Source organism: Vespa crabro, chromosome 13 (assembly GCF_910589235.1).
Source record: "Vespa crabro chromosome 13, iyVesCrab1.2, whole genome shotgun sequence".
NCBI classification, from domain to species: Eukaryota; Metazoa; Arthropoda; class Insecta; order Hymenoptera; family Vespidae; genus Vespa; species Vespa crabro.
In genome coordinates this window covers 647501-675000 of record NC_060967.1, presented here as the reverse complement: position 1 = coordinate 675000, position 27500 = coordinate 647501, and the positions used below count along the sequence as shown (strand labels likewise).

The following is a 27500-nucleotide window of genomic DNA, read 5'->3' as shown; positions in this document are numbered from 1 at the left end:
CATTCTTGGATATAGACGCGCATTTCACAGCGACTGGCTCGTACGAACCAATGGAGTGTAACTTAGACCCCTCCCCCATTTATCTAGAATATATATATATATATATACATATATATATATATATATATATATATATATATATTTTGTGTGTGGGTGTATGCGCTCGCGTCAACAAAGTAGAGATTATACTAAATAATAAATAATAATTAATCCCGATGCAAATGTCCACGTAATATTCAATTATTATTATTAAATAGAACTGTCGTAAATTTAATCGATGAAAATTAATAACTTAATTTCATTATAATAAACGTATCCTAATCGAGATTAGATTTAGTGGTAACAGGCGTGGATTGACACGCGTACCTTTTCTAATAGAACAGATCGATGTTCGTAATATCGAAATTGTTAATTATATCGTAAAAATTGTAAAAGATTGATAAGAAATAATAACCATTACGTATTTTAATTATTATATAATACAACCTATTATATAAATAAATATAAATTATTATCTAACAATTAATTATATATATTTTATTTAATTGATATTAATGATCTATCCACAGATTAATGATCTATCCTGTGTATATATATATATTTATATATATGGACGTAGAACAAAGTGTTCTCTTTGACATTAGTATAAAAATTGTCGGCATCAAATCTCCATAGAAAGATGTCTTAATTTATTCATTCGTAATACGATCGATATATACTAGTCTTTTTTCGTCGACACGTATCATCGCATAAAACAACTTTTCTTTATCGTCGAAAAGTCAACCTTGTTCTTTTTCTCTCTCTCTCTCTCTCAATGTCCCCCACCATTTATTTCCTCCCTTACCTCATTCTTGTCTTACCCCTGTTTCAATGTATACACATAATAATTCCATCGCATGGACGAATCCTTTTCTTTTTTATTTTTTGCTTTTCTTCTTACGAAAACAACAGAATCAATGAAACTGTCGATCTCTCTCTCTCTCTCTCTCTCTCTCTCTCTCTCTCTCTGCTCGCAATTACGATCGTAAAAGAACTTTCGACGATAAGTCCACGGATAAGTTTTACTTTATCTATCGTAAACGAAAAAAATAAAAAAAGAAGAACGCACGACGTCAGACAAAGAGAGAGAGAGAGAGAGAGAGAGATTAGAAATTAGACTTATACCTTCGAGGATACAAATTATTTCGTAGACACATTACGACAGAAAGAACGTGAAAGTCTTTCGAACTTTGGCCGAACGAGAAAGTAACCAAAATAACCATTATATTCGAGTAATATTAAGAAGAAGGGATGAGAAGGGGAAAGGGTTGAAGAGTTGGGGGTATATGATGCAAGGGTTAGCACGAAGGTACAACTCGAATCGCGCAGGTGCAAAATTCCGTTTCACCTTCCATCGGACTATCTTCGATGGGTTGATTTTTTTTCTTCGGATGGATCCGAAGAAGTCAGTGCCTAACTGTGTCGGTTCTTCGTGGTTTTGCCTTTTGATATAATAAATTTGAATAACGAAAAAGAAAGTAAAAAAAAAAGAAAGCAAAAAGAAATCGTAAAGAAGAAGATGAATAAAAGAGATAATATATTTTCGAATTTAAGAACGTCGACGAAAGAGAGAAAAATTTCTCGCGTATATATCGAGAAAATGTCGGACGAGGTGTCGTCTTTGTTCGGTAAAAACGTGATAGCGATGAATATATTTTTATTAAAATTCTGCGGCATATTGCCATTTGAAACAACGTTTATTATTAATCTCGATTGGACAAATTTACTCGCTGGAATATCTTTTATCTCATTGTCGACATATTCCATTTCTTATAGCTACGAATTCGTCGGACATATGTCGAACTCCGATACAGCATTAGAATTTTTCTCAATGATAATATCCCTAATAGGTGGTCAAACACGTTACGTGATATTATTTATTAAACGTAAGAAATTTCTTAATATGTTAAAATTATGCGAGAGATTATGGAGATTATTGGATAATGACGAAAGATCTTACGTTATCATTTATACGAATAAAACGAAACGTTTGACGTATTATTATTTGTTCGGTTGCGCCTTTACCATTTTTTTTTACGCCATTGCAAGTTTATTCATATCGACGTCCATTACGAATGGCAACGAAACGTCGATTAGAAATTTGCCTTATGCATTTTTAATCGATATACACGAATCGCCTTACTTCGAGATAGCATATGTTTATCAATTAACTACAATGATCAATGTTGGTTTGACCTGCGTCGGTGTCGACACAGTTGGACCAGTTATGATACTCATTGCCTGCGGGCATCTTAAAGTAATACAAAATAAAATGTTGTCGTTGATGGAAGAAACGAAATCTATTAATATCGAACGTGACTACGATGAATCTTATATTAATCAAAATGTCAAGATTAAACTCGACAATTACATTAATTATCACGGCACCGTACTCGAGTAAGTAAAATAATTTTTATATTTAATCTGATAGCTCGATGAAATATATAGAAATATTTGTATATTCATTCGATCGGTATTTTTTAATTGATCAATAATCATTCGTTGTTATTTCTGTTGTCAAATGATATATATATATATATATATATGTATGTATATATGTATGTATGTGTATCAATATGTAATATAAATGATAAATATAAATAATTAAGTGTAAGGAGTTGCGTGTCGAATAAGATGAAAAAAATAATTTTATTTCGAAAAATATTTGCAGATTTTTTCCATCGAAACAATGTAATAATATTGATTGTATTATTGATATCACTGATATGTTTAATTACAAATACCGATTATTTCATACAAAACGTCGATTAAAAATTCTTACAAATACTGATCCAATGAAATAATCTAATGATTTGTCTAAAATATTTTGAAACGTTTACATAGATTTTGTAAGGACATCGAGGAACTGGCTAACGTCATTTTCCTCACACAATTGATCGGCAGCACTTACAACATATCTCTAGTTGGTTTTAAATTAGCCGGGGTAAGGTGGTCTCTCTCTCTCAATTTTCATGAATAAAAATCTATTCGAAAAATAGACCATCCATTGCCTTCTTCCCCACCATCATCCACTACCACCACCACTATCATTGTTACCATTACCACCACCACCACCACCACCACTACTACCACCACCACCATCACCATCCGTAAATTACGTTTATGGATCGTTGCAGGACGACCCCGATAAGTACAAATATACGACACAGGTATTGATTGCAGTAATACAACTCTTTCTCTGCAATTGGCCACCCGACGTATTGCTCTTTGAGGTTTTGTAATTTTTTTCCTTACTGTTTTTCTATCATCTATCGTAATTATAAAATTCAAAAAAAAATAGAAACATATTATAGCATAGGTTTGATCCTATCCACTCTTAATTCGTTTCATATCTATTACGTATATAATTGTTTCTTCTTTATATTTATTTTTTATTTATTTATTTTATTTATTTATTTATTTATTTACTTTTGTAGACCATAGCAGTGGCCAATTCAACTTATTCGACACCATGGTACATGTATCCGAAGGAATTGAAAAGATCCATTTATATTATTATTATGAGATCACAAAGGGCCGTACGTTTGACTGCTGGCAAATTCGCATACCTATCTTTGGAAACGTTTGCTTCTGTAAGTAATAAAAAAAAAAAAAAAAAAAAAAAGAGAAAAAAGGAGAGAGAGAGAGAAGAAAAAAAAAAGTCAAAAAACTCTTCTCCATATCTAAATCACGGTCGAAATTTGAGCACAATTATTTCTAAGTTTTTTTTCTATTTTTGGTTTTCTCTGTTTCTTTTTTTTTTTTTTTTCTTTTTTCTTTTTGTTTTCAGATGATCTCAACGGCTGCATCCTTCTTCACCATGATAAGAAGCATGAATTGATCTCGAGAGTATATGAATTTAATCTCGAGTATGATTTATTCTTGTCTTGCGTTGTTTTATTTCTTTCTTGTATTGTTTGTTTTTAAACTATAATTCTTTTTGTTTTTTTTCTTTTTTTTTTATTTCTTCTTTCTTCTTTATTTTCTTTATATATATTTATTCATTTATTAGACAAAGAGAGATTGAATAAAATAACGAGATACTCATTTATCTCTTGTAATTTGATTATTCATTTTTCTTTCTTTTTTTATTTTTTTTTATTTTTTTAAATTTTATATTTGCTCGTGTAAACGATATGAAAGGTTTACAAAGAGAATAGTTGATAATGATTATCAAAAAAAAAAAAAAGAGAGAGAGAGAGAGAGAGAGAGAAAGGCTTTTTGTGTAGCACTTGACTTGAGTCGAGCATCGATCATTTTCCTTTTACTTTTCCTTTTTCTTTCTTTTCCTTTTTCTTTCTTTTTCTTTTTCTTTTTTTTCTCTCTTAAGAAGAAGGAAAAGAGAAATCTTCCTGTGTCCCTTTCTCTTCTTCAATTTCTATTTCATTCCTCTCTCGTGATTCATATACTACTATACTATAATACTTTTTAATTCATTATAAATTATTCTAATTGTTTTTATTACACGAATATATATATAAAAATTAATACGAACGCGTACAAAAATGAATGAACGACGGAGAAGAACGTTTTTTTTTTTTTTATTTTCGAGGGATACGATCGCATTGAAAAAAAAGAAAAAAGAAGAAAGAAGAAAAAAAAAGAGAGAAGCAAAAAATAAAAAGAGAAAAAGGGAGCAAAAAAGAAAGGAAAAAAGATAAAGAAAAAAGGAGAGTGAGAGAGAGAGAGAGAGAAGGAGACGGAGAAGAAAGAAGAAGAAGAAGAGGAAGAACAAGAAAGAAAGAAAGAAAGAAAGAAAGAAAAGAAACTCTAATTTTCAGAAAAGGAAATCCATAATTATTGGCTGAAAGGATAGAAGGCCACGTTTCTTGAGAAGTTGCTTGCTTCGATCATTAGGGACACCGATATCGAAAAGATTCCTATTGGCCTAGCTATCGATGATCACGTTCTATCTCTCTCTCTCTCTCTCTCTCTCTCTCTCTCTCTCTCTCTCTCTCTCTCTCTCTCTCTCTCTCTCTTTCTCCTTCCCCCCCCTCTCTCTCTAAATCTTTTCTTAATACTCTCAAAAGACCACGCGATGTGATTAATCCGATGAAAATTTTCTTAGCTAAAGTTACGTTCTAATAATCATCATCCAAGGATTAGAACGAATATAACCCGGTTATCTTGATTGGTTTTTACATACATATCTAAGTGATAAATAAATAAATAAGTAAGTAAATAAGTAAGTAAGTACTTAAATTTGTAATGTCTCGAGAAAACGAAATCGTGAATAGTTTTAGCCTACATACATAAATACATAAATATATAAATACAATATACGTAATATACATAGATAGATACATACTTGTGTACGTATGTGTGTACACGTAAATAGTATTGTGAAAAAAAGAAAGAAAGAAGAGTGATATCACCTATACGTTGATACTATTACAGAAGTGACGACACGGTAAATAAACAATAGCCAACCTATAAACGTTTGAAATCGGGTCGGTGAATATATATATATATATATATATATATATATATATATATATATATATATTTATATAGAAAGGGCCAAGAGGAGAAGGGAGGAAAAACTCATTGCCTTTCATGAGGACGCCCACGAGACGAAGAAAGCTCGTACCAGAGAGACCGATGGTCATTTCTAGATCCCATCCAATTCTTTTGCTAAAGTACTGCTCCGTCTGTTCGGTGGATTATAAATAAAGATGAGAGAAAGAGAGAAAGATAAAGAGAGAATGAGAGAGATAGAGAAAAAGAGAGAGTAAGAAGGATAGAAAATCAGAAAGAGAGTCTGAAAGAGTAAGAGAGAAAAAGAATCAGATAGAGTATGAGAGAGAATCAAACGAAAAGAGAGACATAGAAAGAGAGAGAGAGAGAGAGAGAGAGAGACTAAGGACAGGTGGATAGAACCTATTGAATTTTTTGATAGATCGTCTACTACTGCCTATCTTCCAAGTACAGAATACTGTTCTTCCAAAAATCAAATTCGATTAATACCAGACCCTTTGGACTTTCCTTTGAATTCGAAAATAAATCGAGAGAGATAGAATGATATAAATAGATAAATAGATAGATAGATAGATAGATAGATAGGTAGATTGATAGAGAGAGAGAGAGAGAGAGAGAGAGAGAGAGAGAGAGAGAAATAGATAAAGAAGAAAAATTCTTTTATCGTTCTTGAAGCTTCCTGAATTTTTCTAAGACCGCTTTCGTTACCACTCAAAGGATAAGAGTTCTGGCGAAACGAATCGTAGACATCCCCGTTTTAGTATCTCTTTCTCTTTCGCTCTTTTTCTTTTTCTTTCTCTCTTTTTTTTTCTCTCTTTTTTTTTTCTCTTCGGCAATTACAGGATAAGTGAGTTCTCCTGTAATCTTGCTATATTTGCCGCGATCCGTCTGAAACCTTCTCGTATAGTTCACGCCACACTAATATTTCTTTCCTTTTCTAACATCAAACACTCGATTTCACCAAATGCACGCACACACACACACACACACACAAACGCGCGAGAATATATATATATATCGAATTGATCTTGGCTAGATCAACGATCCCGTATAACCATATACACTTCGAATCTATCATCGATACTTACTTACTTACTTACTTACTTACTTACTTACTTATTAGTATTAGTGAATCTTTTTTTCCTCTTCGAGAAAGAAAAAGAAAAAGAATTAATCGATCCGTACGATAATACCATTCACATAATAATAACGCTAATTCCCTTGGAATCCTAAAATGAAGTTATTATCGAAGTTCAAAGTTTAAGTTAAAAAAATTTCCAATCGAATGATATCGTGTCATGAACAATCGCGTACTTCTCCATCGAGAAAATATTCGAATTTGAAAATAAAGAAAGAAGGAAAAACGATAATGACGAGAGATAGTGAGTGATAAAGAGAGAAAGAAAGAGAAAGAGAGAGATACAACAAAAAAAGAGAAAAGAGAGAAGGATAGCGATTCGCTTTGGAATTAATTGCAAGGGATGAGGGATCGAGGTGGGAGGAGAGTGGTTGCGTCTGGGTTGCCGAGAAGAGTGTCGGCTGCCACGAACAGCCCTTCAGAAGGGCTGCTGGAAGGATGAATGAGAGGAAACGAGAGAGAGAGAGAGAGACAAACAGACAGACAAACTCAGTTATATACATACATACATATATATATATATACATATGTTTGTGTACGCGCGTGTGTGTGTGTATATATATACAGGGTGTCTCACACAATTCTAAACAGGCTATATTTTCTAGACGATTAAAAATAGATAAAAATATTATAAGCCAAAGTAAAATTGTATTACACGATTGCACGATATGCAAATAATTTAATGAACTTTTCTTTGATCGATAAAATCAAAAAAATGCAACTGCATCTATTCTTTCTTCAATATTATAATTTATATTTTCGAACGCATCGCAGTTTTTTCTTTTATATCCTAGATGAAAGTATTAACTCAATTATGCCCTTAAAAACTTATACGTTTAAGGAAGTTATCGTAAGTGAAATTTTTTCAAATTTATTTTAAGTCTGTCGTTGAGTTGTCTAATGAATGGCATAATAACATTTCGACATTAAAGAGCCCATTGAAGTGGTCCAGCGAAGGATATATACGTTCCCGTTGAAAAGGAGAGAAAAGAAAAAAAAAAAAAGTGCAGTTGCATTTCTCTGACACACACTCTTCTATACGCAAAAGTATATAAAATTTATTTTGCCCTATTACATGTCGTTCAAATATAATTTAACTTTAACTAATAACATTATTTTTTATATTCAATTGTTCAAAAGATACACCCTGTTCCAGTTACATGAGACACCCTATATATATATATATATATAGTCCTCTCGATGCGGTTCGCACAATAAAGAAATTCCGCGATCTAAAGGCATAGGTGATGATAGTGGCACACGCGACCCAAAGAAGAAGGTTAAAGGGGCAAAGAGGGGAAGGGCAAAAGTAGAAGTAGGGTTTAGAAGTAGGAATAGGAGAGCGAGATGATGGGTGGGGGTGTAGGAATAAGGGGTACGATACGAGAAACGGGGGTAAATGGGGGTAGGGGAATAGCTGCCGATGTCGAACGAACAGGAACGAAAGGAGGATTCTTTCCTCTTTGCCCGACATCTTCGACGAACTTCTCGACCATGGAAAAGAGAAGCTCCCGGAGATCCTCGAGAGTTAATGAAATCTATTTTGCCTGCTGACTCCTTCTAACCCCCGAGAGAAGAAATCTTCTTCCCTTTTGAAATGGCACGATGCCCGTCTTCGATATTCACTATTCGTTCTTTCATTTTATTTTTATTTTCCTGTTTTCCTTCTTCTTTTTTTTTTCTTTTTCTTTCTTTCTTTCTTACCCTCCTTTTTTCTCCCCTTCTCTCTCACTTTCTCGCTTTTTCACTTCTTTTTTTTTTCCTTTTTTTTATCTCTTTTCTTTTTCCCTTTTTTTCTTTTTTGTTTCATTTTTTTCCTTCCTCTATCCCTTACGCTCCGTTCCATCCCATACTTTAGTTTCAAGACAATTATAATTAAATAAAATGATCTCATTATAAAGAGAAAAAGAAAAAGAGAAAAAACGAAAGATAAAGCAAATTAGAAAGCAGAAAAGAGAGAGAGAGAGAGAGAGAGAGAGAGAGAGAGAGAGAGAGAGAGAGAGAGAGAGAGAGTCGATCGTCGGTTTGACAAACGCATCGTTGTCATAACAACGAGGAGGTTCGGATAAACAAACAGAATCGTCGTCAGTCGTACTCGTAATTACCATTATCACCATTATCTCTCCCATTTTATCTTCGTAGGAAAAGAAAGAAAGGACATAGGATACGATAGGAATGAAAATTTTCTAGTTAAAGTTCTTCCATTATATCGGATTTGGACGATGACCATCGAAATAGAGATGACCATAGAAGAGATTTACGTATCGAGTTATCAAACCAACCCCCTGCCTGGGGGACTTTTTGCAAGGCAATCGGGGGAAAAACAAGTTGAAGATTTAAAGCTTCTTTTGCCTTTCTCATTATCGTATTGACAATGAGAAACATTTAATAAATGGGGGTAAGCATATTATAAAAGAAAAAAATCAACATCACCTTTGATTTTATCCTTAACGATAAGATAGATAGATAGTCTTATCTAATTAATAAAGTCACTAGAAAGTTAGCCTAAACTTAGAAGAAATTAGATAGTTTCTGTACGTCATACAGTCTTGTCTTTGTTCTATGTATATATATATATATATATATATATATATATATATATATATATATATATATATGTACGTACGTATATATGTATGTATGTATGTGTATGGCTCTTTCTCTCTGTCTATCTTGCAAATAGTATTCGCTCATTGAATTCTATTCACTTCCGAGGGCTGAAGTTGCACCCTCGATTCGATTATAGAACTCCAACCCCTCTAACACTCTCTCTCTCTCTCTTTCTTTCTCTTTCTCTCTCCTCTGTCTCCTCGGTGTGCCTCGCTTAACGAATCTTTCACGAGAAGAGTCTTGATTCTGTCTACGACTTATGTCTTACTTTCGTCATAACGTCATATATACATACACACAGAGATTATATATATATAGTATTGTATGCTATAGTATCAATGCTTACCACCACCCACCCTTCTTCCTTGCCCCATCCACCTACCCATTCATCCTCTAAAACTTTCTATTAATGAATTTCGTATTAACTCATTCACGTTTCTTTTATTTTATTTATTTTTTTTTTTTTTTTTAATTTTTTTTTCCCCCATTTTTTTCTCCTCTTTTTTCTTCATTCTGTCGACAGACCCTCGCGAGGATCTAAACGTTCATCAAAGAAAAAAAAAAAAAAAAAAAAAAAAATGAAAAAGAAGAAAAGAAGATATGGAAAAAAAGAATCTTGTCTACTGCGCATAGAAGAAAAAGAGGAAGGATGAAGTGTCAACGTTTAAGAAAAATATAAAAAAAAATTAAAAACATAATAAAAAACAGAAAGAAAAACGTACAAACAAACAAACACAAAAAAAAAAAAAGAAAAAGAAGAAAGTCAAATGAACGAATTCGAATGGTCAAAAACGACGTTAGAATATAATAGAAATAATAAATCAATATGGGGGATCAACTCGGGGGACAACTGCTAAGCTGGTCATCGTTCGAAAATTGGATAGAAAAAAAAAAAAAAAACAACAAAAATAAATGAATAAATAAACTACCGAAGAAAACTTGGAACGAAAAATAATCAATTAACTCTCAATATTATTTTAATTACCTGACGGAGGGATATTATCGATCGCTATCAAAATCAAGTCAAGATTTTACAAGTCAATAAACCCCAAAGGCGGAACTAACTCCCAGTGGGCTTAAACGTCAAATCCTTTTTCTCTCTCTCTCTCTCTATCTCTCTTTCTCTCTTTTCTTTTTTTTTTTGATATCTCTTTTTCATTCATTTTTCATTATCTTCTCTTTCTCTCTCTTTTTCTTTTTTTTTCTCTATATCCTATCTCTCTCCATTTTTAAATCCTTTAGTTTCCTATCGTCCTTCCTTCCTTCCTTCCTACGTTTCCAAATTTTTTCATTGAACAAAATATAAAACAAATTAATGAATATATCAAATGATCGATATCTTTGAAGAATTTTTCTAATAAAAATTTCAACAATTCGTTCTTTCATTTCAATTCTTTCTTACCGGCTATTTTTCTTTTCTTTTTGCTTTTCTCTTTTTTTTATTTCTTTTCTTTTTCGGGCCTCTTAACTATATATATATATATATATATATATATATATATATATATATATATATTTTTTTTTTTACGATATCATTGATCATTTGTTAAGAGTACGAACGATTTAGTAAATAAAATGTTCCTTCTTCTCTCCCTCTTCTTCTCTTTTTTTTACATATGCAACTTTAAACATTTCTCAATCTATTTATAATAAAATCTATAATAAACTCTGTCATCAAACACGACTTATTTTTTTCTTCTCGGTTCGATCACGATTACAATTAAAAAAAAAAAAAAGAAGAAAAAAAAAGAATCTTTCAAGTTTATAAAACGATAATGAATAATGATTGCAATTGATTTTTTCTTTTTTATTTTCTATTATTTTCTATTATTTTCTTTTTTTGTTGTTCCTCCACCATTTCCTCTTCTTTCTCTTCGACGTTCGAGAGTGTACGACAACAATAAAACGAGTTGGTCGAAACGTTTTAAACGTTTTTAAATTATAGAAAAACTTTCCTTCTTTTTTATTTTTCTATATATATATATATATTTTTTTCTTTTCTTTTCTTACCTCCCGAAACAATGGACCATTCATTCAACTGCTAATTGCTTCATGCAAGATCCCGTTACTTACTTACTTACTTACTTACTTACTTACTTACTTACTTACTTAATTTCTTTGGCGTCTTGCAAAAAATAACGAAGAAAAGATAAAAAGAAGATTTTCTTTTTTTTTTCTCTCTCTTTCAATATAAATTCGAATCCCACAAACATATTTGATAAATGTATAAATAAATTCAAGGAATGACGCACGAAACGATAAACTTATTCTATACTCGTATAAATCGGCTCGAAACGAAAGAGGATTTCGTTTTAGCAACAAGTTGCACCTCCTCGCGTGTTTTCCTCCTGGGAGCTTGATAAAATCAACAAGTGAGTGAGTTCGCTTTCTGCCTGGAATTTATATGTCACCTTTCCCTTACTTCGACGACTCCACAGGTGGTAATCGAAAAAAGAAAAAGGAAAAAAAAAAAAAAATAAGAAAGAAAAAAAAGGACAACTTTCAGAACACCATATATTTATACTTGATGATTATTTTATTTTATATATATATATGTATATATACACATATCACACACATATAAATATATTTGTGAATATGTGAATAGGTAAACGAATAAATTGCAAGAACATTTGTTTTAAGCAGTCGAGGGATTTATATTTTAAAAAAAAAAAAAAAAAAAAAAAAAAAAATATATGATGCTCTAAAATACTTATAAATGAATATATAAAATACGAATACTATATATATATATTTTTTTTGTATATATAAATAAATAAACGAATAAATAGCGAGAAAAAAATTTGTTCTGGTCGGATGAGTGATTTATATGTATATAAAAAATATATATATATATAAATAAATAAATAAATAAATAAATAAAAGAGACAAAAAAGGTATCTAGATCGCAATGCCTCGAAGTACCGAAGATTAGATATATAGAAAAAGTCTCGACGAGTAAAATTTTTCAAGTCACGTAATAGCCATAAAAGGGAAAAGTGTGAAGGGAAATGTGAGGAGGGGGAAGAGAGATAATAGCTAGGGGAAAGTAAAAATTACTAAAACCCAAAGCCGACATGATATGTGAAAATCCATGATGATTCCTTCACTCGGTTAACGATAAATTCTAATGGTTTTTAGGATATTCTTGTTATCATTCTCCTCCACCTCCTCCACCTCCTCTTTCTCCTCTTTCTCGCCATTACTTAATACTAATTTTTCTAATACGTCAAATGGAAATTTTTTTATTTCACACGATCACATTTATGTATATATATATATATATTGATTCGAGCAAGTAAACTTGTAATAAATTGTAATTATATTTCTTATTTCTAATGTATTATTTATTGGAGATTAACTATGAGGAATGATTTATTAATGAGAATAATTTATTTACGTGAGTCAAGTCTAATTGAGATAACTCGAAATCGATGGATACCTTAAAGATTTTTTAGTGAAACGTGATAAAAGGACATCTTAATAAAGAGCCCTGGTGGATCCTTCATATCGTGAATTCTTCGAGATCCCAACATTCCCGTTGGTCGCTGCATTACATTCCCCTTTATACGATATATACATACATATATATATATATATATATATGCTCTCGATTCTTCGAAATGACGATAGAACGTTAGAATTTTAATCTTTCATTAATAAACGTCGAAGATGATATGATGAAATTGATTAACAAAATCTATTAATTATTCAATGATAATATTATAGTGTCTTACACCCCACAAGCACGACTACGATTAAAATAAATGATTACTCGGTATTATTATTTGACAAATAATAAATCTTTAAATAATCATAAAATAATCATAGAATAAGAATATATATATATATATATATATATATATATATATTTATATATATTTATATATATTCTCATATAGAATATATATATATATATATATATATATATAAACTGAAATAAGCCAGTAATAGGAGAGTATAGGATGGTTTTGCGAGTCCAATGGTGGTTGGACGAGTTGAAAATAGTGAGGTTGGCGGATATATGGTGGGGTGAAGGGATGGTGAGGGGTTACGAGTAGAAGTAGTAGGAGAAATAGGAGTAGGAGAAAGAGTAGAAAGGAGGAGGGATGAAGGGTTCGTCGTGGGTTCTCGGGTTTGTGCATGCGCCAAAGTGATCTCTTTGACGCGCGCGACTCTTCCTCCTTCCTTCCGGTAGGATCGAGAAGAGGAAAAGCCGAAGAAGCAGACGCAGAGAGACGCAGACGACGGCGGGCAGAGCGACGGCCCTGAGCCGGTTACAACGGGGTGAGATGCACCCTTATCGCTCTTATCGCTATCAATCGACTGTGGGGTTTCCATCTGGGAGCACCGCAAATACAAGAACAAGACAGTTCCAACTACGTTCTTGGTTAATCCTAGATTAGCACGTAAATAAAAGACGCACACGCATAACTAAAGGAACGGAAGAACGAAAAACGAACGACTTTTCTTCTTAATCATTCAAGTGAGTACGATCTTTCTATTATTCTTTATTTTTTCCTTTTCCTTTTCTTACGACACACTCGATTTTATTTTATCGTCCCTTTCAAGCGATATTTTTTCAAACGATAGCTTTTTTTCTTCTTTCTTTTCTTTTTTTTTTTTTTTCATTTGACATTCGAACGATTTGTTGTTTAGAAAAGAAAATTGAAGAAATCGTTTGGATCTCGCTTTTCTTTTTTTCTTTTTTACCATTGCGTCGAAGCAAGTGATACGAGTGATTAGTAGTTTAATTTAATACGACGAGGAAGAAGGGAAATGAAGGAAAAAGAGAAAAGCAAAAAAAGAAAAAAGAAAGGGGCAAAGAAAAAAGAGAAGAAGAAAAAAATGAAAAAGATAAAGAAAAAGTAAGGATTGAACGGTTCTTTAAAACTAACTACGTTCATTAATACTTATTAATTTTTTTTGATCGATTTCTTAAAGATTTACGATCGAGACCATAGATCTATTACATTATTGGACATTTAAATGGTTGTCTCTTTGTGATACCTTTCGTTTCAAACCTGAGAATTTCAATTAGACTTTGCGGTGGAGGGGGACGGGAAGGACGTCAGGTGCGCATTTCATGCACTTTCATTCGAACCTGTGTATTCGAACCAAACACACATATGCATACGCACACACACACATTTATATCCTGCGGGAACAATTCGTCCACTTCCCAACGAAGCTTAAAGTCCCTCTTTATCTTACCTTAATACGGTATTTCCTGATCGTCCCATACGTCGTGATCCTCCTTCTTCTCCTCCTTCTCTTATTCCTCTTGAACCCCCTTTCTCTTTTCTCCTACCCCCGCTCAATCGTACCCTCTCGCCCCGTTCTCATTTCCACGTGTCATAGCCACGCTTTTATCCTCGAGTGTCCTCTTTCCTTCTTCATTTAACAATACGACATTGTCGTTAAACGAATCCATATTTGAGTCACATCGGGAAAAATTTCATAACTGGAATACGTATCGTTAATATTGAAAATTAAACACGAAACGAATTCATTAAGCGTGAGGATTTAATAAGGTATCACCTTATAATCGTTCAATTAAATTTGATCGTTCATAATAAAATGTCAAAAGTAAAAAGGATAAAAGGTAAAAAAAAAAGGACGTGATCCCTCCTACTGTGCTTCTTCTCCAATCCCTCCCACCATCAAAAAAAAAAAAAAAAAAAAAAAGAAAAAAAAAAGAAAGAAAAACAACAGAAAAAAGAAAATTAACATAAAAAGAACGAGAACGATCGTCTGATCCAATTGGTTCTTATCAGAGATCTCCTTCCCCCAATCATCTGTCCATCTGCCTAACTACCTACCTACCTACCTACCTACCTACCTACCTACTTACAACAAGCAACAGGAGCAACAGTCACCGTTATCTTTCTCTTTATCACCTACTCCCTTCTTCTTTCATAGCTTCGACAAAATCGTTCGACGCGATACTATCTATCTAACAGTTGAAGGGTCTCCTAAGGTTAATAGAGTGATCGGTAACAAAGTTATAAAGCAATCTGCATAAACCTGACCCAACCCGGGGTACTTTGCACAACCCCGGGAGTTCTGGGCGCAATGGTGAAGAACAGGCAGTGTCGCAATTACCGAGAATAATACGATTACTTGCTCGTCAAGGACCCTGTAACTGAGATGGTTGTTACGGCCCATACTCTACCACACCTCCTGAGATTGCCACGCGAACAATGATCTTTTCGAATCTTTTCGATTTTTTTCTTCTTCTTTTTCTTTTTTTTTTTTTTGAAGAATTTTTTTTCTCTTCTCTCTCTCTTTTTCCTCTCTTTTTTTCTTCTTCCTTTTTTTTTTTCTTTTATTATCGTGTAGTTGCTGTCGTCGTCGTTGTTGTTGGAAGATAAAGTACATTATTTCGAACTCGTAAATCACTATAACGTCGACGAGAAATAGGTATAGTAAACGTCACGGTTATAAATTTATTTATTTGACTCTTATCGAATCGTAAAGTGTAATTTTCTTTCGTATCTCTCTCTCTCTCTCTCTCTCTCTCTCTCTCTCTCTCTTTATTTCTTTCTTTCTTCGTGTGCATGTGTGTGTCATCCTCTCTTTCTCTCTCTCTCTCTCTCTCTCTCTCTCTTTCATTCTCACTCTTTCTCTTTCTTTCCTTCTCATTCCCTTCCAGTCCTTTTGTCCAACTATCACGCCTGTTCCCATTTACATTTACATTTCCTCTTTCTCCCTCTCCCTCTCCCTCTCTCTCTCTCTCTTTCTCTCTCTATCCTATTTCTGTTCCTATCTCCTTTCCTTTTTTTTCCCCCTCTCGTATTTCGCATCGGAGGATTTTTCAGGATGCCGACTGGATATTCAGGGACGCGATTCAGTCGTTCACGATTTAACCAAGAAATAGAAACGAATTGAGATATAAGAGACGATAATATCGTTCCTTTTAAATTTTCATTTCGATGATTTCACGAAAATGATTTCGGAACGAATTGAAAAACAAGATTCGAAGGATTTCCTTTTTTTCTTTTTCTTTTTTTTTCTTATCTTCTTTTTTTCTTTAATATTTTTTTAATTCCTTAATCAGATATGATTCCGCGATAGTCGTCTCGAATAGGTTGTCTTATCATGCGATTATAACGTCACACGCACACACACACACATATATATATATATATATACTCACACACACATATACATTCGTACACAGAAGGTGCACATGCATTACGCACGTACTTACGTTATATTATATTTTATTTTTCTTTTATTCTGCCACACTCATTGGATTATTGATGATGACAAACATCTGGCGATATTCAAATCGAAAAAACAGTAAACGTCGGACCATCTGTGCGATCTAATCATTCTGTTTCTCTCTCTCTCTCTTTCTGTTAATTGTCTGCTTACGTTAGAGTTTTATTTCGTGTGACACTTGTAAGAACATCGTATGGATGTAATAGCATAGAGATAAAATATTGTAAAAGTGATTTCTTTCTTATTATTATTCATTCTATATATATATATATAATAAATAAATTTTAAAAGTATGGTTATAGATAGTTACAATGGTTATAGTTTACGAGATATATTTATGATCGAAGTGTTCAAATCGTTATAAGAAATATTTATTTATTTATTTATTTCGTCCTTCTCGTCGTCGTTTGTATCATTCGTGCTTGTGTCTGTGCTTGTGCGTGTGTGTATATACGCGTGTACAATCTTTCATCGATCATCGATCTATCATCGAAAATCATTACCCATGAGAGATCGTCGACAAATTTTTTCTATCATCATCGATTAAAACTATCCAATTTTTACCTATTATATATTTTTGCCGAATTAATAATAATCATCTTAAATAAGGTGCGAAACTTTTCGAATCGTTTATAATAAGAAATATAAATGTGACTTTCGAGTTTCTACGAAGCTGATCTCAAGATTCAGTAGGTGTGTGCGGAAATTGTGCGTGTTCTTTTCAACGAGGGATCGGGGGTAAGAGGAAGAGGAGGAGGAGGAGAAGGAGAAGGTGGATGAGAAGGAGGAAGAGGGAGGTTTGGTTGATATAATATATCACCGTAGTTAAGGCCGTAAGTTAGCAAAGCAATTGCTCGGAAAACCTTATGAAACGTAAAGACAAAGTAGCTTGTGATGGAGGAAAAAAAAAAAAGAGTAAAGAAAAAAAAGGGTTGCTCGTATTACTCGCACGATCAGGCTTGATAATACAAACAGGAGATAATTTCCTCCTACTTCCAACCCCCACTCATTCTCACCCACCATCGATTTCAGGGGGTTCGAGATTAAGAAATTGGATTCTTTTTTATTTTTATTTTTATTTTTATTTTTATTTATTTATTTTTTTTTTTTTTTCATTTCGATTGGGTTTATGAAGGATTAGTGAAGAAGAAGAAAGAAGGAAGAAAGAAAGAACAAGAACAATAATTTTTCTCCATAAGTCCCTTCTTTTAGGTTCGCGTTAATAGACAAAAAAGATAATCGATAATAGACAACGATAGGACTCGATCTACTTGTTGAACCACGAAGCAACAGTTTGCTCTTTTAAACTACTACTACACTTGCTCCTCATCCCTTATATATTTTTCTCTTTTAATTCCCTTCGTAATTTTCTGATTTCCGTCTCATTAGTTTTGCTCTCTTTCTCTCTCTCTCTCTTTTCTCCTTTTTTTTTTGTCTCAAATTCAAACGATTGATTCTTCGTAGTGATCAATGATCGTAGGATTTATATTGTTCCCTGAAAACTTTCACGTAATCCGTGATCAAAAGTTTAAACCTTTGCAGTCGAAAGGGGGCAAAAAAATGATTTCTATTAAATCACAACAAAGTATTGACAAAATTTAAACAAAAAAAAAAAAAAGAAAAAAAAACAAGAAAAACAAAAGAAAACAACTAACAATGGTATAGATAACGAAATTATTTTTTGGCGCTTTTGCGACCTAGAGAATAGATCTAGTGAATAGAAATGTGATGTGTGCCACTTGTACGGCGGCATTCGACTACAAAGGATTAAGTTACTTTGTCAGAACTGATCTGATTAAATTCAATTCATTCGACAAAACTGAGTTATACGTGATACCTCAGTACAGTAGAGTACAGTATAGTGAGAAATTGTTCAGACATGATAACACTAGTTAATATCTTTAACTGGGATACATTAATTTAACTCAGCAAGAATCGTAACTTCGGTGATACATGCTGGTCGGTGAATAGATTAAACGATTTTTTTTCTTTTTTTTTCTTTGTCAAAGGATTATTACTCGACGTTCCTCCCTAACTTATAATCTCTTTTCTTTTTTTTTCTTTTCTTTTTTTTTTTTTTTTTTTTTTTTTGTTAGCATCGAACTATCCGAATTCTATAATAAAACTAAAACAACTTTATATTCCTCGATCGTATACACTCATACTTGTGAAATATCGTAATATCGGTTCCAGCCCATTCCATCCCTCCCCCATCCAGCCCCCAGTTACTGTGTACTACCCCCATATATATATATATATATATATATATATATATATATATTTGAAAAAAAAAAAAAAGAATCAAAAAAGATTTCTCATTTTCGGTGACTTGCTTTCAAATCTTTTTTTTTTTCTCTTTTTCGAGAGCTCGGACTCCCTTTTAAAGCATGCCCGAGAGAAGGGTTGATAGTCACGTTTTACAATAAATTCGCTGACCTCAACTCGGTCGACAAGATTTTTCTATTAGCGAACTTGCATCAACGTTACCCTCCCCCTCCCTTTACCGTCCCCCCAGTTCTATTCTCCTTTTTTCTCTTTCATATTATCAACTACCTCGTCCGTCCCCTTTCCTCTCTCTTTCTCTCTCTCTCTCTCTCTCTTTCTCTTTCGTCCACCTTTTCCTCCCACTCATCTACAGAGAGGAAGGGGATTGTATAAAATTAAAAGAACAAAAAACAAGCAAAAAAAAAAAAACAAACAAACAAACAAAAAAGAAGAAGAAAACAACGAGGAAAAAAGTATTCGCGTGCGTGTGCACGCGAGAGATATGGGAGAGAGAAAAACAAGAAAGAAAAATAAATAAAAAAAAAAAAAAAAAAAAAGAAAAAAAATGATGGAAGCAAAAAAGAAATGGGGGAAAAAGAAAAAAGAAAAACAAACGAACGAAAGGAGAAAGGTGCAAACGTAGTGGATAGATAACGAGGTCGAATGAGTCGGCTTGCAATCAAGGGGGGCCCACTCCATCAACGGGCAACCAAGCGAGCTTGTCAATTGCAAAATCCTGTCGAACCCTTTCAATGAACCCCTAGAACGCGTCAACATCCCTCTCGACTCTGCCAATGCAGCTTTCACATTCCCTTTCTCTCTCTCTCTCTCTCTCTCTCTCTCTCTCTCTCTCTCTTGCACTCTCCTTTCGTCCTTCGAAAATGTTTATGTGAATAATTTTCGATTCGATGACGTTTCAACAATTAAAATCTTTTATAAAGCTACGAGTGGATTTTGTTGATCGAGAGTGTATTATAAAAAGAAAGAAGGAAAAAAAAAAAATATATATATATATATACACATATATAAAAGAAATATAATATCCATAGATGTTTAAAATTCGACGAATGAAAATCAATGATCGATTAATTTATATTTCTTTTAAATACTACATATATCATAGATTTAGTTTAGTTTTACTTATAAAAGCAAGAACATGTATGTATGTGAATGTATGTGTGTGTGTGTGTGTGTGTGTGTATGTTTGCATGTTCGAATAAAGCTGAATTTGTTTTTTATTCGGAATAAATAATAGCATAATGGTAGTGGCAGTTCTTTTATTTATTTTTTTTTTTTCTTTTTTTATCCCTAGTACTTCAATATCATACGGAAAAACTAAGGAATTAATATAACAACACGTCAGTATAAACGGGCGTAACAAAGATTGACAAATGAAAGAAACGAAATGAAATTCGTGGAGAGGAAAGAAAAAAAGGGTTAGAAGGACAGGGGTTCTTGACGGATACTTTGGTAACGTTTAACGATAAGTGTCCACCCTATCTAATAGGGAGAAAGTAGAAAAGCCTCGTATAAACAGACTGGGCCCATGGTCATTCTTCGTAGTAATTACCGAGAAGATAAGAATGAGGGTAAGTGCAAGAGAGAGAGAGAGAGAGAGAGAGAGAGAGAACAAGAAAAAGGGAAAGAGAGCAGGGGAAGAGGGTGAAAATGTTCTGATAGAAGGAAGGCATCGGAGCTTGTAAGTGGCAAGACAAGAGCCACTCTTTTCTGAGAATAATACTTCAACCCTCCCATGGGAGTTGCCTTTCAAGAAAAATGCTGATTGCTTCCCTTCCATTTCTCCATCTCTAACTTAGCAACCCTCTCTTTCTACTATTATTTCCATTTTATACTTATGAATCATCGACTATACGTAAGCATACCTAATAAAGTACGATTTTATATATATATATAATATCGTGTAGAACGTCGTACATTAATTCTCGCTGTATGATTGTATCTATAAAGATGACGATATTTAGTCTCGTGAGAGTAAAAAATTTATTATCTATTAATTTCGAGATAAATATTTTTTTCAAATTCGTCTCGATATTCGTATTAAGTCGAAGAAAAAAAATTTTTTTTTTTTTTAATTAAAGTAATAAATAGAAACATTTATATATAAATTGGGACGATAGTATAATAGTTCTCAATGATTTTAGATTTTTTAAAGTAAGTGTGTATGTATGAATAAGATAGACAGAGAGAGAGAGAGAGAGAGAGAAAAAGATACATAGAGAGAGAGAGAGAGAAAGAGGGTGAATCATAACTGCCATTAAACCTAGCCTTTTCATCGAAGCGAGCGTGAAAATTAGGTGGCTTAAAAGCATCAGGTAACTTAGTTATTACGTATAAAGAGAAGTGGCGAGGGTGTGAAGTGCAGAAACGAAACGGTACAAGGGTAGAGCTCATCGGGGGTAACACAGGAAGTGCCGTTAAAAGCACGTAATTGATACGGTTAATTGTGTTTCGTTAAATGAATGGGAATTAGGTGACTGCCTATCGTGATACAGTTATTATTATTATTATTATTTTTATTATTATTATTATTATTGTTATTATTACTATTATTAGTGTTATGAAAGGAAGAGCGATTTGAAATTTTCATCGTAGGAGGGCGTTCAATTTTTTTTTCTTCTCCTTTTTTACTTTTTTAACTATTTTTTCTTTGATAAGAATAACGGAGCGTAAAATTTTCACAGAAAATGTTGGGATACTTAAAGAAAAAGAGAGATAGATAGATAGAGAGAGAGAGAGAGAAAGAGAGAAAGAGAAAGAGAGTTAGAGAGAGCACTCGCGATAAAATTGTCACGAATAGACGTGACGATCAGGGGCTCGTAAGTGGTAGAAAATCGGTTCGCGAGTGGCTAAGAATTTACGCTCGAACGAACACATCGTTCTCACTTAACTACATACATACATACATATACACACACACACACACATATATATATATATATATATATATATATATATATATAGTAAAATAAAAATGATCGTCATTGAGACGACGAGAAAGTTTCGATCGTTCGTCGAAGAATTATTTCGTCAATTTGAAAAAAGAAAGAAAGAAGCAAAGAAAGATTTAAAAAGAAAATAAAAAAAAAAAAAAAAAAAAAAAAAAAAGAAAAAAGAAAATAAAAAGAAAAAGAGCAACTCGATATTCGACGAAGAATGATATAAAAACGAGATAAGAACGAAGATGACAAATGAAATCGAAATAAAATAAGATTCGTTCAATGATGAAAATTTGAGAAAAGAGATAAATGAAGAAAATCGAAGTAAAACGAAGTAAAAGTTAAGGGACACGTAGTGGGGGGGGGAGGGTTAAAGGTGAGGGTTGAGGACGTAGATGAGGATAAGAATGAGGGTAAGGATAAGAGAAGGGTAGTTTGAAGATGGAGACGAGGTAAAAGTGGTAACGTCGTTGTGTGAACAGTACGTGTCTTGAAGAATCCCAACGAATGGACCTAACGTAGTATTTAATTAAAAGCTTGCGCGAGCGAACGCTTTAGAGCGCATTTAAGCGTCTTCGAGTGCTGCACAACGAGCAACCTAGTGCGCACTTTCAAAACTAGATCGAAATATTCACGGCGAATGAATGCGTGAAATAAGCCAAGTGTTTTTAATACAATACAACCAATTTGCGGGTTCCTTTATTACGGACACAAACTAAAACACTTTTATATATATATATATATATTTTTTTTTTTATACGAGTATTCATTACTGATGGGAGCAATCGAGTTTACAACGTGTCATCAACACGATTTCTTAATTAATCGAAAATCAAGGAATATTTTGAATTAATATTATTGATCGATTTTATTCCTTTTTTTTTTCGATTAGAAATAGAAAAAGAGAGAGAGAGAGAGAGAGAGAGAGAAAGAGAAAAGAAGATGAAGATTTAAAATTCTTTATTTTAAATTGGATCGATCGAGAACAATAAGACGATAGAAATCATTTATTATGATCTATTTTTTGTTTCTTCATATAGATCGGGTTAAAGACATAGAAGAAGAGAATGGGAACCGCAGAATGGAGTGCTTGGCTCCAGCGATGTCGAGAATCACGAAGGCTTGTCCTCGTGATAGTTGCCATCGCTTTGCTACTCGACAACATGCTTTTAACAACGGTCGGTGAGTAATTTATTAAAAATTATACGAAAATTATGTATATGTATATATATATATATATGTCTGATGAGCCATACTCAAGAGAGTATAAGATAGAATAATTAATTTTATAGATATGTGCATTTGTTTGATCAATATCTTAACATAAATTTAGATAAAAAAAAAAAAAAGTTAACAACATATGTCTCGTCTCATTGAATTTAATTAAAAAAAAAAGAAATATATATATATATATATATGTATACACATTTTATTTTATTTCGAAAAGATTAAAGAAACGAAAACTTTCTTTCATCTACTATCGTTTATTTCGAATCCGTTATCTAACCTTCAGAAACCTTCGACGAAGTTTTAACGAGCGGCGTGAACTCCTTTCGTGTGTATCTTTATGGCCGATTACACAACCGCTGCTTTGATAAAAGTGAGAACGTTGGGTGGTATCGTCTACTACGACGAGATTTCGAAAGAAACGAAAAGCTATACCGTGTGCAAAGTAACGACCGACGAGTATTACAAAAGTCGATTACACCTAGACCGATGTAAATGTCGAACCGATTTTTTTTCTTTCTCTTTTCTTATTTTTTCTTTTTTTGTTTGTCTTTTTTTTCTTCCTTCTTTTTTTTTTTTTTTTTGCTCTATCAACGACTCCCCTTCGTACGAAGAACATGAAAGTATAATAATACTAAAAAATAAGTTTGATATTAGAAAAGGCGAATGACGGCATTACAATGCCAATTATAAATTTCCACAATTAAATAATTTTCTACAAGTTTGTTAAAATAATTGTAAATAAAAAAAAAATATATATATATATTTATGTATATATATAACAGGACAATCTTGTTAAGTACAAAATAGAAAAAATTAATAGGGACGTTCCCGTTCGTCGATGACAAATCTATGGCAGTGAGTAAAAGAGTACAGGGTTGAGCTAAGGTGAGTGGATAAGTGGGTGAGGGTAGTGAGGTTGGGGTGGGAGTTGGGTTCGTAGGGAGGGGGAGGAAATTGGAAATCGTATCACGGGGACATAAGTCGAAGGTAATATCGACTCGAGGAATCGGAATCCTCGGTGAAAGCCTGAAAGTAGACGGGTCTGAAGAAGGTCTTGACGAGATTAGGGTCTGATCCTCGAGACGGAAAACAATATCCCAAGGGGGGGCCGTCTAAGCGCAACTCCGCTTTTCTTTTTTTCTTCTTCTTTTTTTCATTTTTTTTTTTTTTTTTTTTTTTTTTTTTTTTTTTTTCTTTCTTTTCCCCCAACAAAAATTTCAACGACGAACGCGCGATTAAATTGTTCTCTCTTGGTGTGAACGAGACGTGAACGACAAGAGAAAAAAAGAAAAAAAAAAAAAAAAAACAAGAAGAAGATACACACGTTAGTCGAACAGATCATCGAATAGATCTTCTGAATGAATTTAATAATCTAAAAAAATTACGTACACGAGAAATCATTAAGTACACGAAGGTACACACGCACGGATAGTACCGATCGTGATTAATTTTCTTGTGCTCTTATCTTTTTTATTTATTTACTTATATTTTTTGTTTTTTTTTTTTTTTGAGGGAGTGTGTAGACAGAAACACTGATACAATTTTTAATGTACTACTTACACGAGATCACGTGTGGATTAATTTTCTCATAAAATTTGTTTTCTTTTCTCTCTTAAGCGAGTTATTCATACAATTTCTAAGATACAACTTGTACACGCTCGTATATCGAAATAGTGAAAGGTGACAGAGTTGGGTGGGGGTTAAATCGGGGTGGAACGGGTATAGGATGGGGGTTGGAAAAATCGTATCTTAGCTCTTGACGGTCGGTCCCTCCCTTAAGTCGAGAAATGGTCACGCAATTTTCCGGCTTTTAAACTTTCCCACTCGACTAAATCACGATTTCCCTTTTGACTGTCATGTATAATTCAAAGAACACTTCATTCTAGTGCGAAGGAGTATCAGGGATACGACGGGTAAACGTATGTGAGAGTGTGGAGGGAGTTTTCCTTGTGCATTATTATGCTACCACCAATCCGAATAAGTGCTCATGCATTTATGTAGCGCGACGAGAATCCTCGGACGGTGATGGTGAAACCCAAACTCAAACCTAAACCCAAATGTCGTCGTTGTCTGGCAAAGAAAGGATTCGTGAGGAAACTTCGATAGGACCGATTTGTTTAACGACGTCAATGGGGGTAGTGTAACATTGATGATGGTAGTAGAAAGATCGAGAGGGTGAAAGAGGGTGAGAGAAGGTGTAGGAGGTGTATTTGTTACGTGGTACGAACTTTAACTATCGTATCATACACGAATCAATGAATATTTCTCGTTGAGAACAGGAATCCACCTGTTGCCGGTATGCTTATTTGTAAATTCAACGCCATTCAACGTCAGTGAGCTAATAAAATCGATCGGATATTATCGTAAACGATAACACCAACGGATTATTGACATTTATACGTAAGCATCGATAAAATATCGTCTCTGGATGAATATCTCATCGCTGAGGTTGGATAAAAAAAAAAAAAAGAAAAAAAAAAAAGAAAAGAAAGAAAAAGAAAATAAAAAAAAAAGATTGGTTTTATATTTAACAACCCCTTTTGGAGGTGCTGGGATTTGAACCCAGGACTTTCAGCATGCGAAGCAGACACTCTACCACTGAGTTACACCCCCAATCTTATCGATGTTAACACATATGAATTTTATAAATGAAATGTTATTGTTATTTCATCCCTATAAATATTTGTGTGTGTATACGCACATGCATGCATAAATGCGTGATCATTTTTTTTTATGTACGATACAATATACATATAAAATAAATAAATAAATAAAAATGTTTACAACATTTAATATATATATATATATATATAATATTTCTTAATGTTCTGCATAGTTCCAATTATTCCGGAATTTCTCTACGACATAAAACACCCTAACGCAACTCTAAGCGAGCATCTTGATGGAAACGTTAATCATAGATCAGGGATTACAACGATTACAACTACTACTCCGACAACGACTATTACAACTACCACGACTACAACCTCGCCGATGTCAACACCGTCAACAACACCGAGATGCCCTTGTCCCCTTAATATATCCAATAATAATAATAATAATAATTCTCCGTTGGAATTTCTTTCTATTACAACAATGTCCCAGGAATTGGCAGGTGATTCGTTATAACTTTATACGATGATATATTATGATGATGCAAGTATTACATATTGATCGATTTTAGAGGAAAATAAAATTTCAAAAAAAAATATATATATATATATATTTCTTTGTTTTTTTTTACGATCGATTCGTATTGATTTAGAATCGACAACGATAAATTCGACGACGATAGAACAAAAAGAAAAGGAACAAAGGCATAAAGAATTGTTGGAAGAAACAGTGGCTGTAGGGATGATGTTCGCTTCGAAAGCTTTCGTACAATTGCTTGCTAATCCTGTTGTTGGACCTCTTACTCATAGGTAAGTATCCTTTGAAATCTAGTACGAATTTTTTTGGACTTAAAAAATTTCTTTCTTTCTCTTTTTGTTTTCTTTTTTTCATTCACATAAGGTTTTGCAAAACAAATTCATTGCTTCGTGAAATTTTTCTTTTTTCTTTACAAAAATTCATCCCTCGGATCGTCGGTCTCTCGAGATTAAAAAAAGAAGAAAAAAAAAAAAAAAAGACAAAGAAAAGTAACGAGAAAAAAAAGGAAAAGAAATGCGCTCGAAATTCTTTAATTTTTTTTTTTTTTTCTCTTTTTCGATCTCCAATTACAAGTTTCACAGCGAATTACATTTGTTTCTGTTATTCATTGCAAAAGTGCTTTTCTATATATATAAGAAAAAAAAAAAGAACAAATCAAAACAAAAAATTTCGTAGAAAAAAATTATATCTGATCAACGAAAAAATTGAATTTGATTTGCAAAAATTTGTAGAAAAAAAGAGTTCGTAAAATCATATAAAAATTTTTGCTCCACCCTAATTAAATATAATTTGTGTGTATGCTTTTGTGCCTTATTAATTAATATAAAATGAAAATTACAATAGGATGAACCTTTTTCTTGGAATTTTAGAATAGGCTACAGTATACCAATGTTCACTGGATTCATTATTATGTTCATATCGACATTGATATTTGCATTTGGTCGAAGTTATGGGATATTATTTTTGGCACGTGCGCTACAGGGTATTGGTTCCTCGTGTTCAAGTGTGTCAGGTACGATAAAATAAAAAATTAAAGACGGTATTGAAAAACAAAATATAAGTCAAACAATTAATCGATTTTGATTAATCAGATTGGACACTTACGTGTATCATAATAAATATTAATCAATACGTTTAGGATGTAATATCAATTAAAAAAAAAAAAAAAAAAAAACAACAAAAATAAAGAAAGAAAAAATTTAATCAATTCTAATTAAAATTTTTTTACTTATATTCTTTTCTTTACCATCTAACAGAGATAACTCTCGTATATATTTACTTATCTAAGAGATTAGAACATCTCTGTATAAAAATTCTTTAAAAAAAATTAATAAGTAAACGTTCTTTCCTCCTCTCTCTCCATACCTTTTAAAAAAAAAAGGTATGGGCATGTTGGCAGAGAGATA

At 32.8% G+C, this 27500-nt stretch overlaps 2 protein-coding genes and 1 non-coding gene across 10 annotated transcripts in view; 2 read left to right on the top strand and 1 right to left on the bottom strand.

Annotated features, from left to right (window-relative positions):
- The first annotated feature begins 1639 nt into the window (after positions 1 to 1639).
- On the top strand, positions 1640 to 3880 carry LOC124428788 (odorant receptor 13a-like). Its single transcript, XM_046973284.1, has 5 exons — positions 1640 to 2436; positions 2884 to 2983; positions 3177 to 3272; positions 3477 to 3632; positions 3830 to 3880. Exons 1-5 carry the CDS (start codon positions 1640 to 1642, stop codon positions 3878 to 3880), a joined length of 1200 nt encoding a protein of 399 aa, XP_046829240.1.
- A 9584-nt stretch (positions 3881 to 13464) lies between these two features.
- The window catches only part of LOC124428605 (synaptic vesicular amine transporter), a 20963-nt gene continuing 6927 nt past the window's right edge, over positions 13465 to 27500 (top strand). For 2 of the 8 annotated variants that reach the window (XM_046972856.1, XM_046972855.1), the window contains exons 1-6: positions 20088 to 20346; positions 22755 to 22892; positions 25781 to 26059; positions 26210 to 26366; positions 26964 to 27106; positions 27476 to 27500. The exon at positions 27476 to 27500 is cut by the window's right edge and continues 158 nt beyond it. In XM_046972856.1, the coding sequence (XP_046828812.1) occupies positions 20304 to 20346; positions 22755 to 22892; positions 25781 to 26059; positions 26210 to 26366; positions 26964 to 27106; positions 27476 to 27500 (785 nt within the window). In that variant the 5' untranslated portion in view covers positions 20088 to 20303. Of the gene's footprint in view, positions 13752 to 16772; positions 17231 to 17303; positions 17326 to 20087; positions 20347 to 22754; positions 22897 to 25780; positions 26060 to 26209; positions 26367 to 26963; positions 27107 to 27475 lie in introns of those variants that run through there. The other 6 variants (XM_046972860.1, XM_046972857.1, XM_046972861.1 and 3 more) reach the window with 6 other exon arrangements.
- Positions 25486 to 25557, bottom strand: Trnaa-cgc. Its single transcript has one exon. It is a non-coding gene; the product is annotated as a tRNA-Ala (tRNA).

Coding starts and splice junctions, on each gene's coding strand:
- LOC124428788 (XM_046973284.1), top strand. CDS start 1,640: ATGTCGGACGAGGTGTCGTCTTTGTTCGGTAAAAACGTGATAGCGATG. Junction 2,437..2,883: donor TATCACGGCACCGTACTCGA/GTAAGTAAAATA, acceptor ACGTTTACATAG/ATTTTGTAAGGACATCGAGG. Junction 2,984..3,176: donor TTGGTTTTAAATTAGCCGGG/GTAAGGTGGTCT, acceptor GGATCGTTGCAG/GACGACCCCGATAAGTACAA.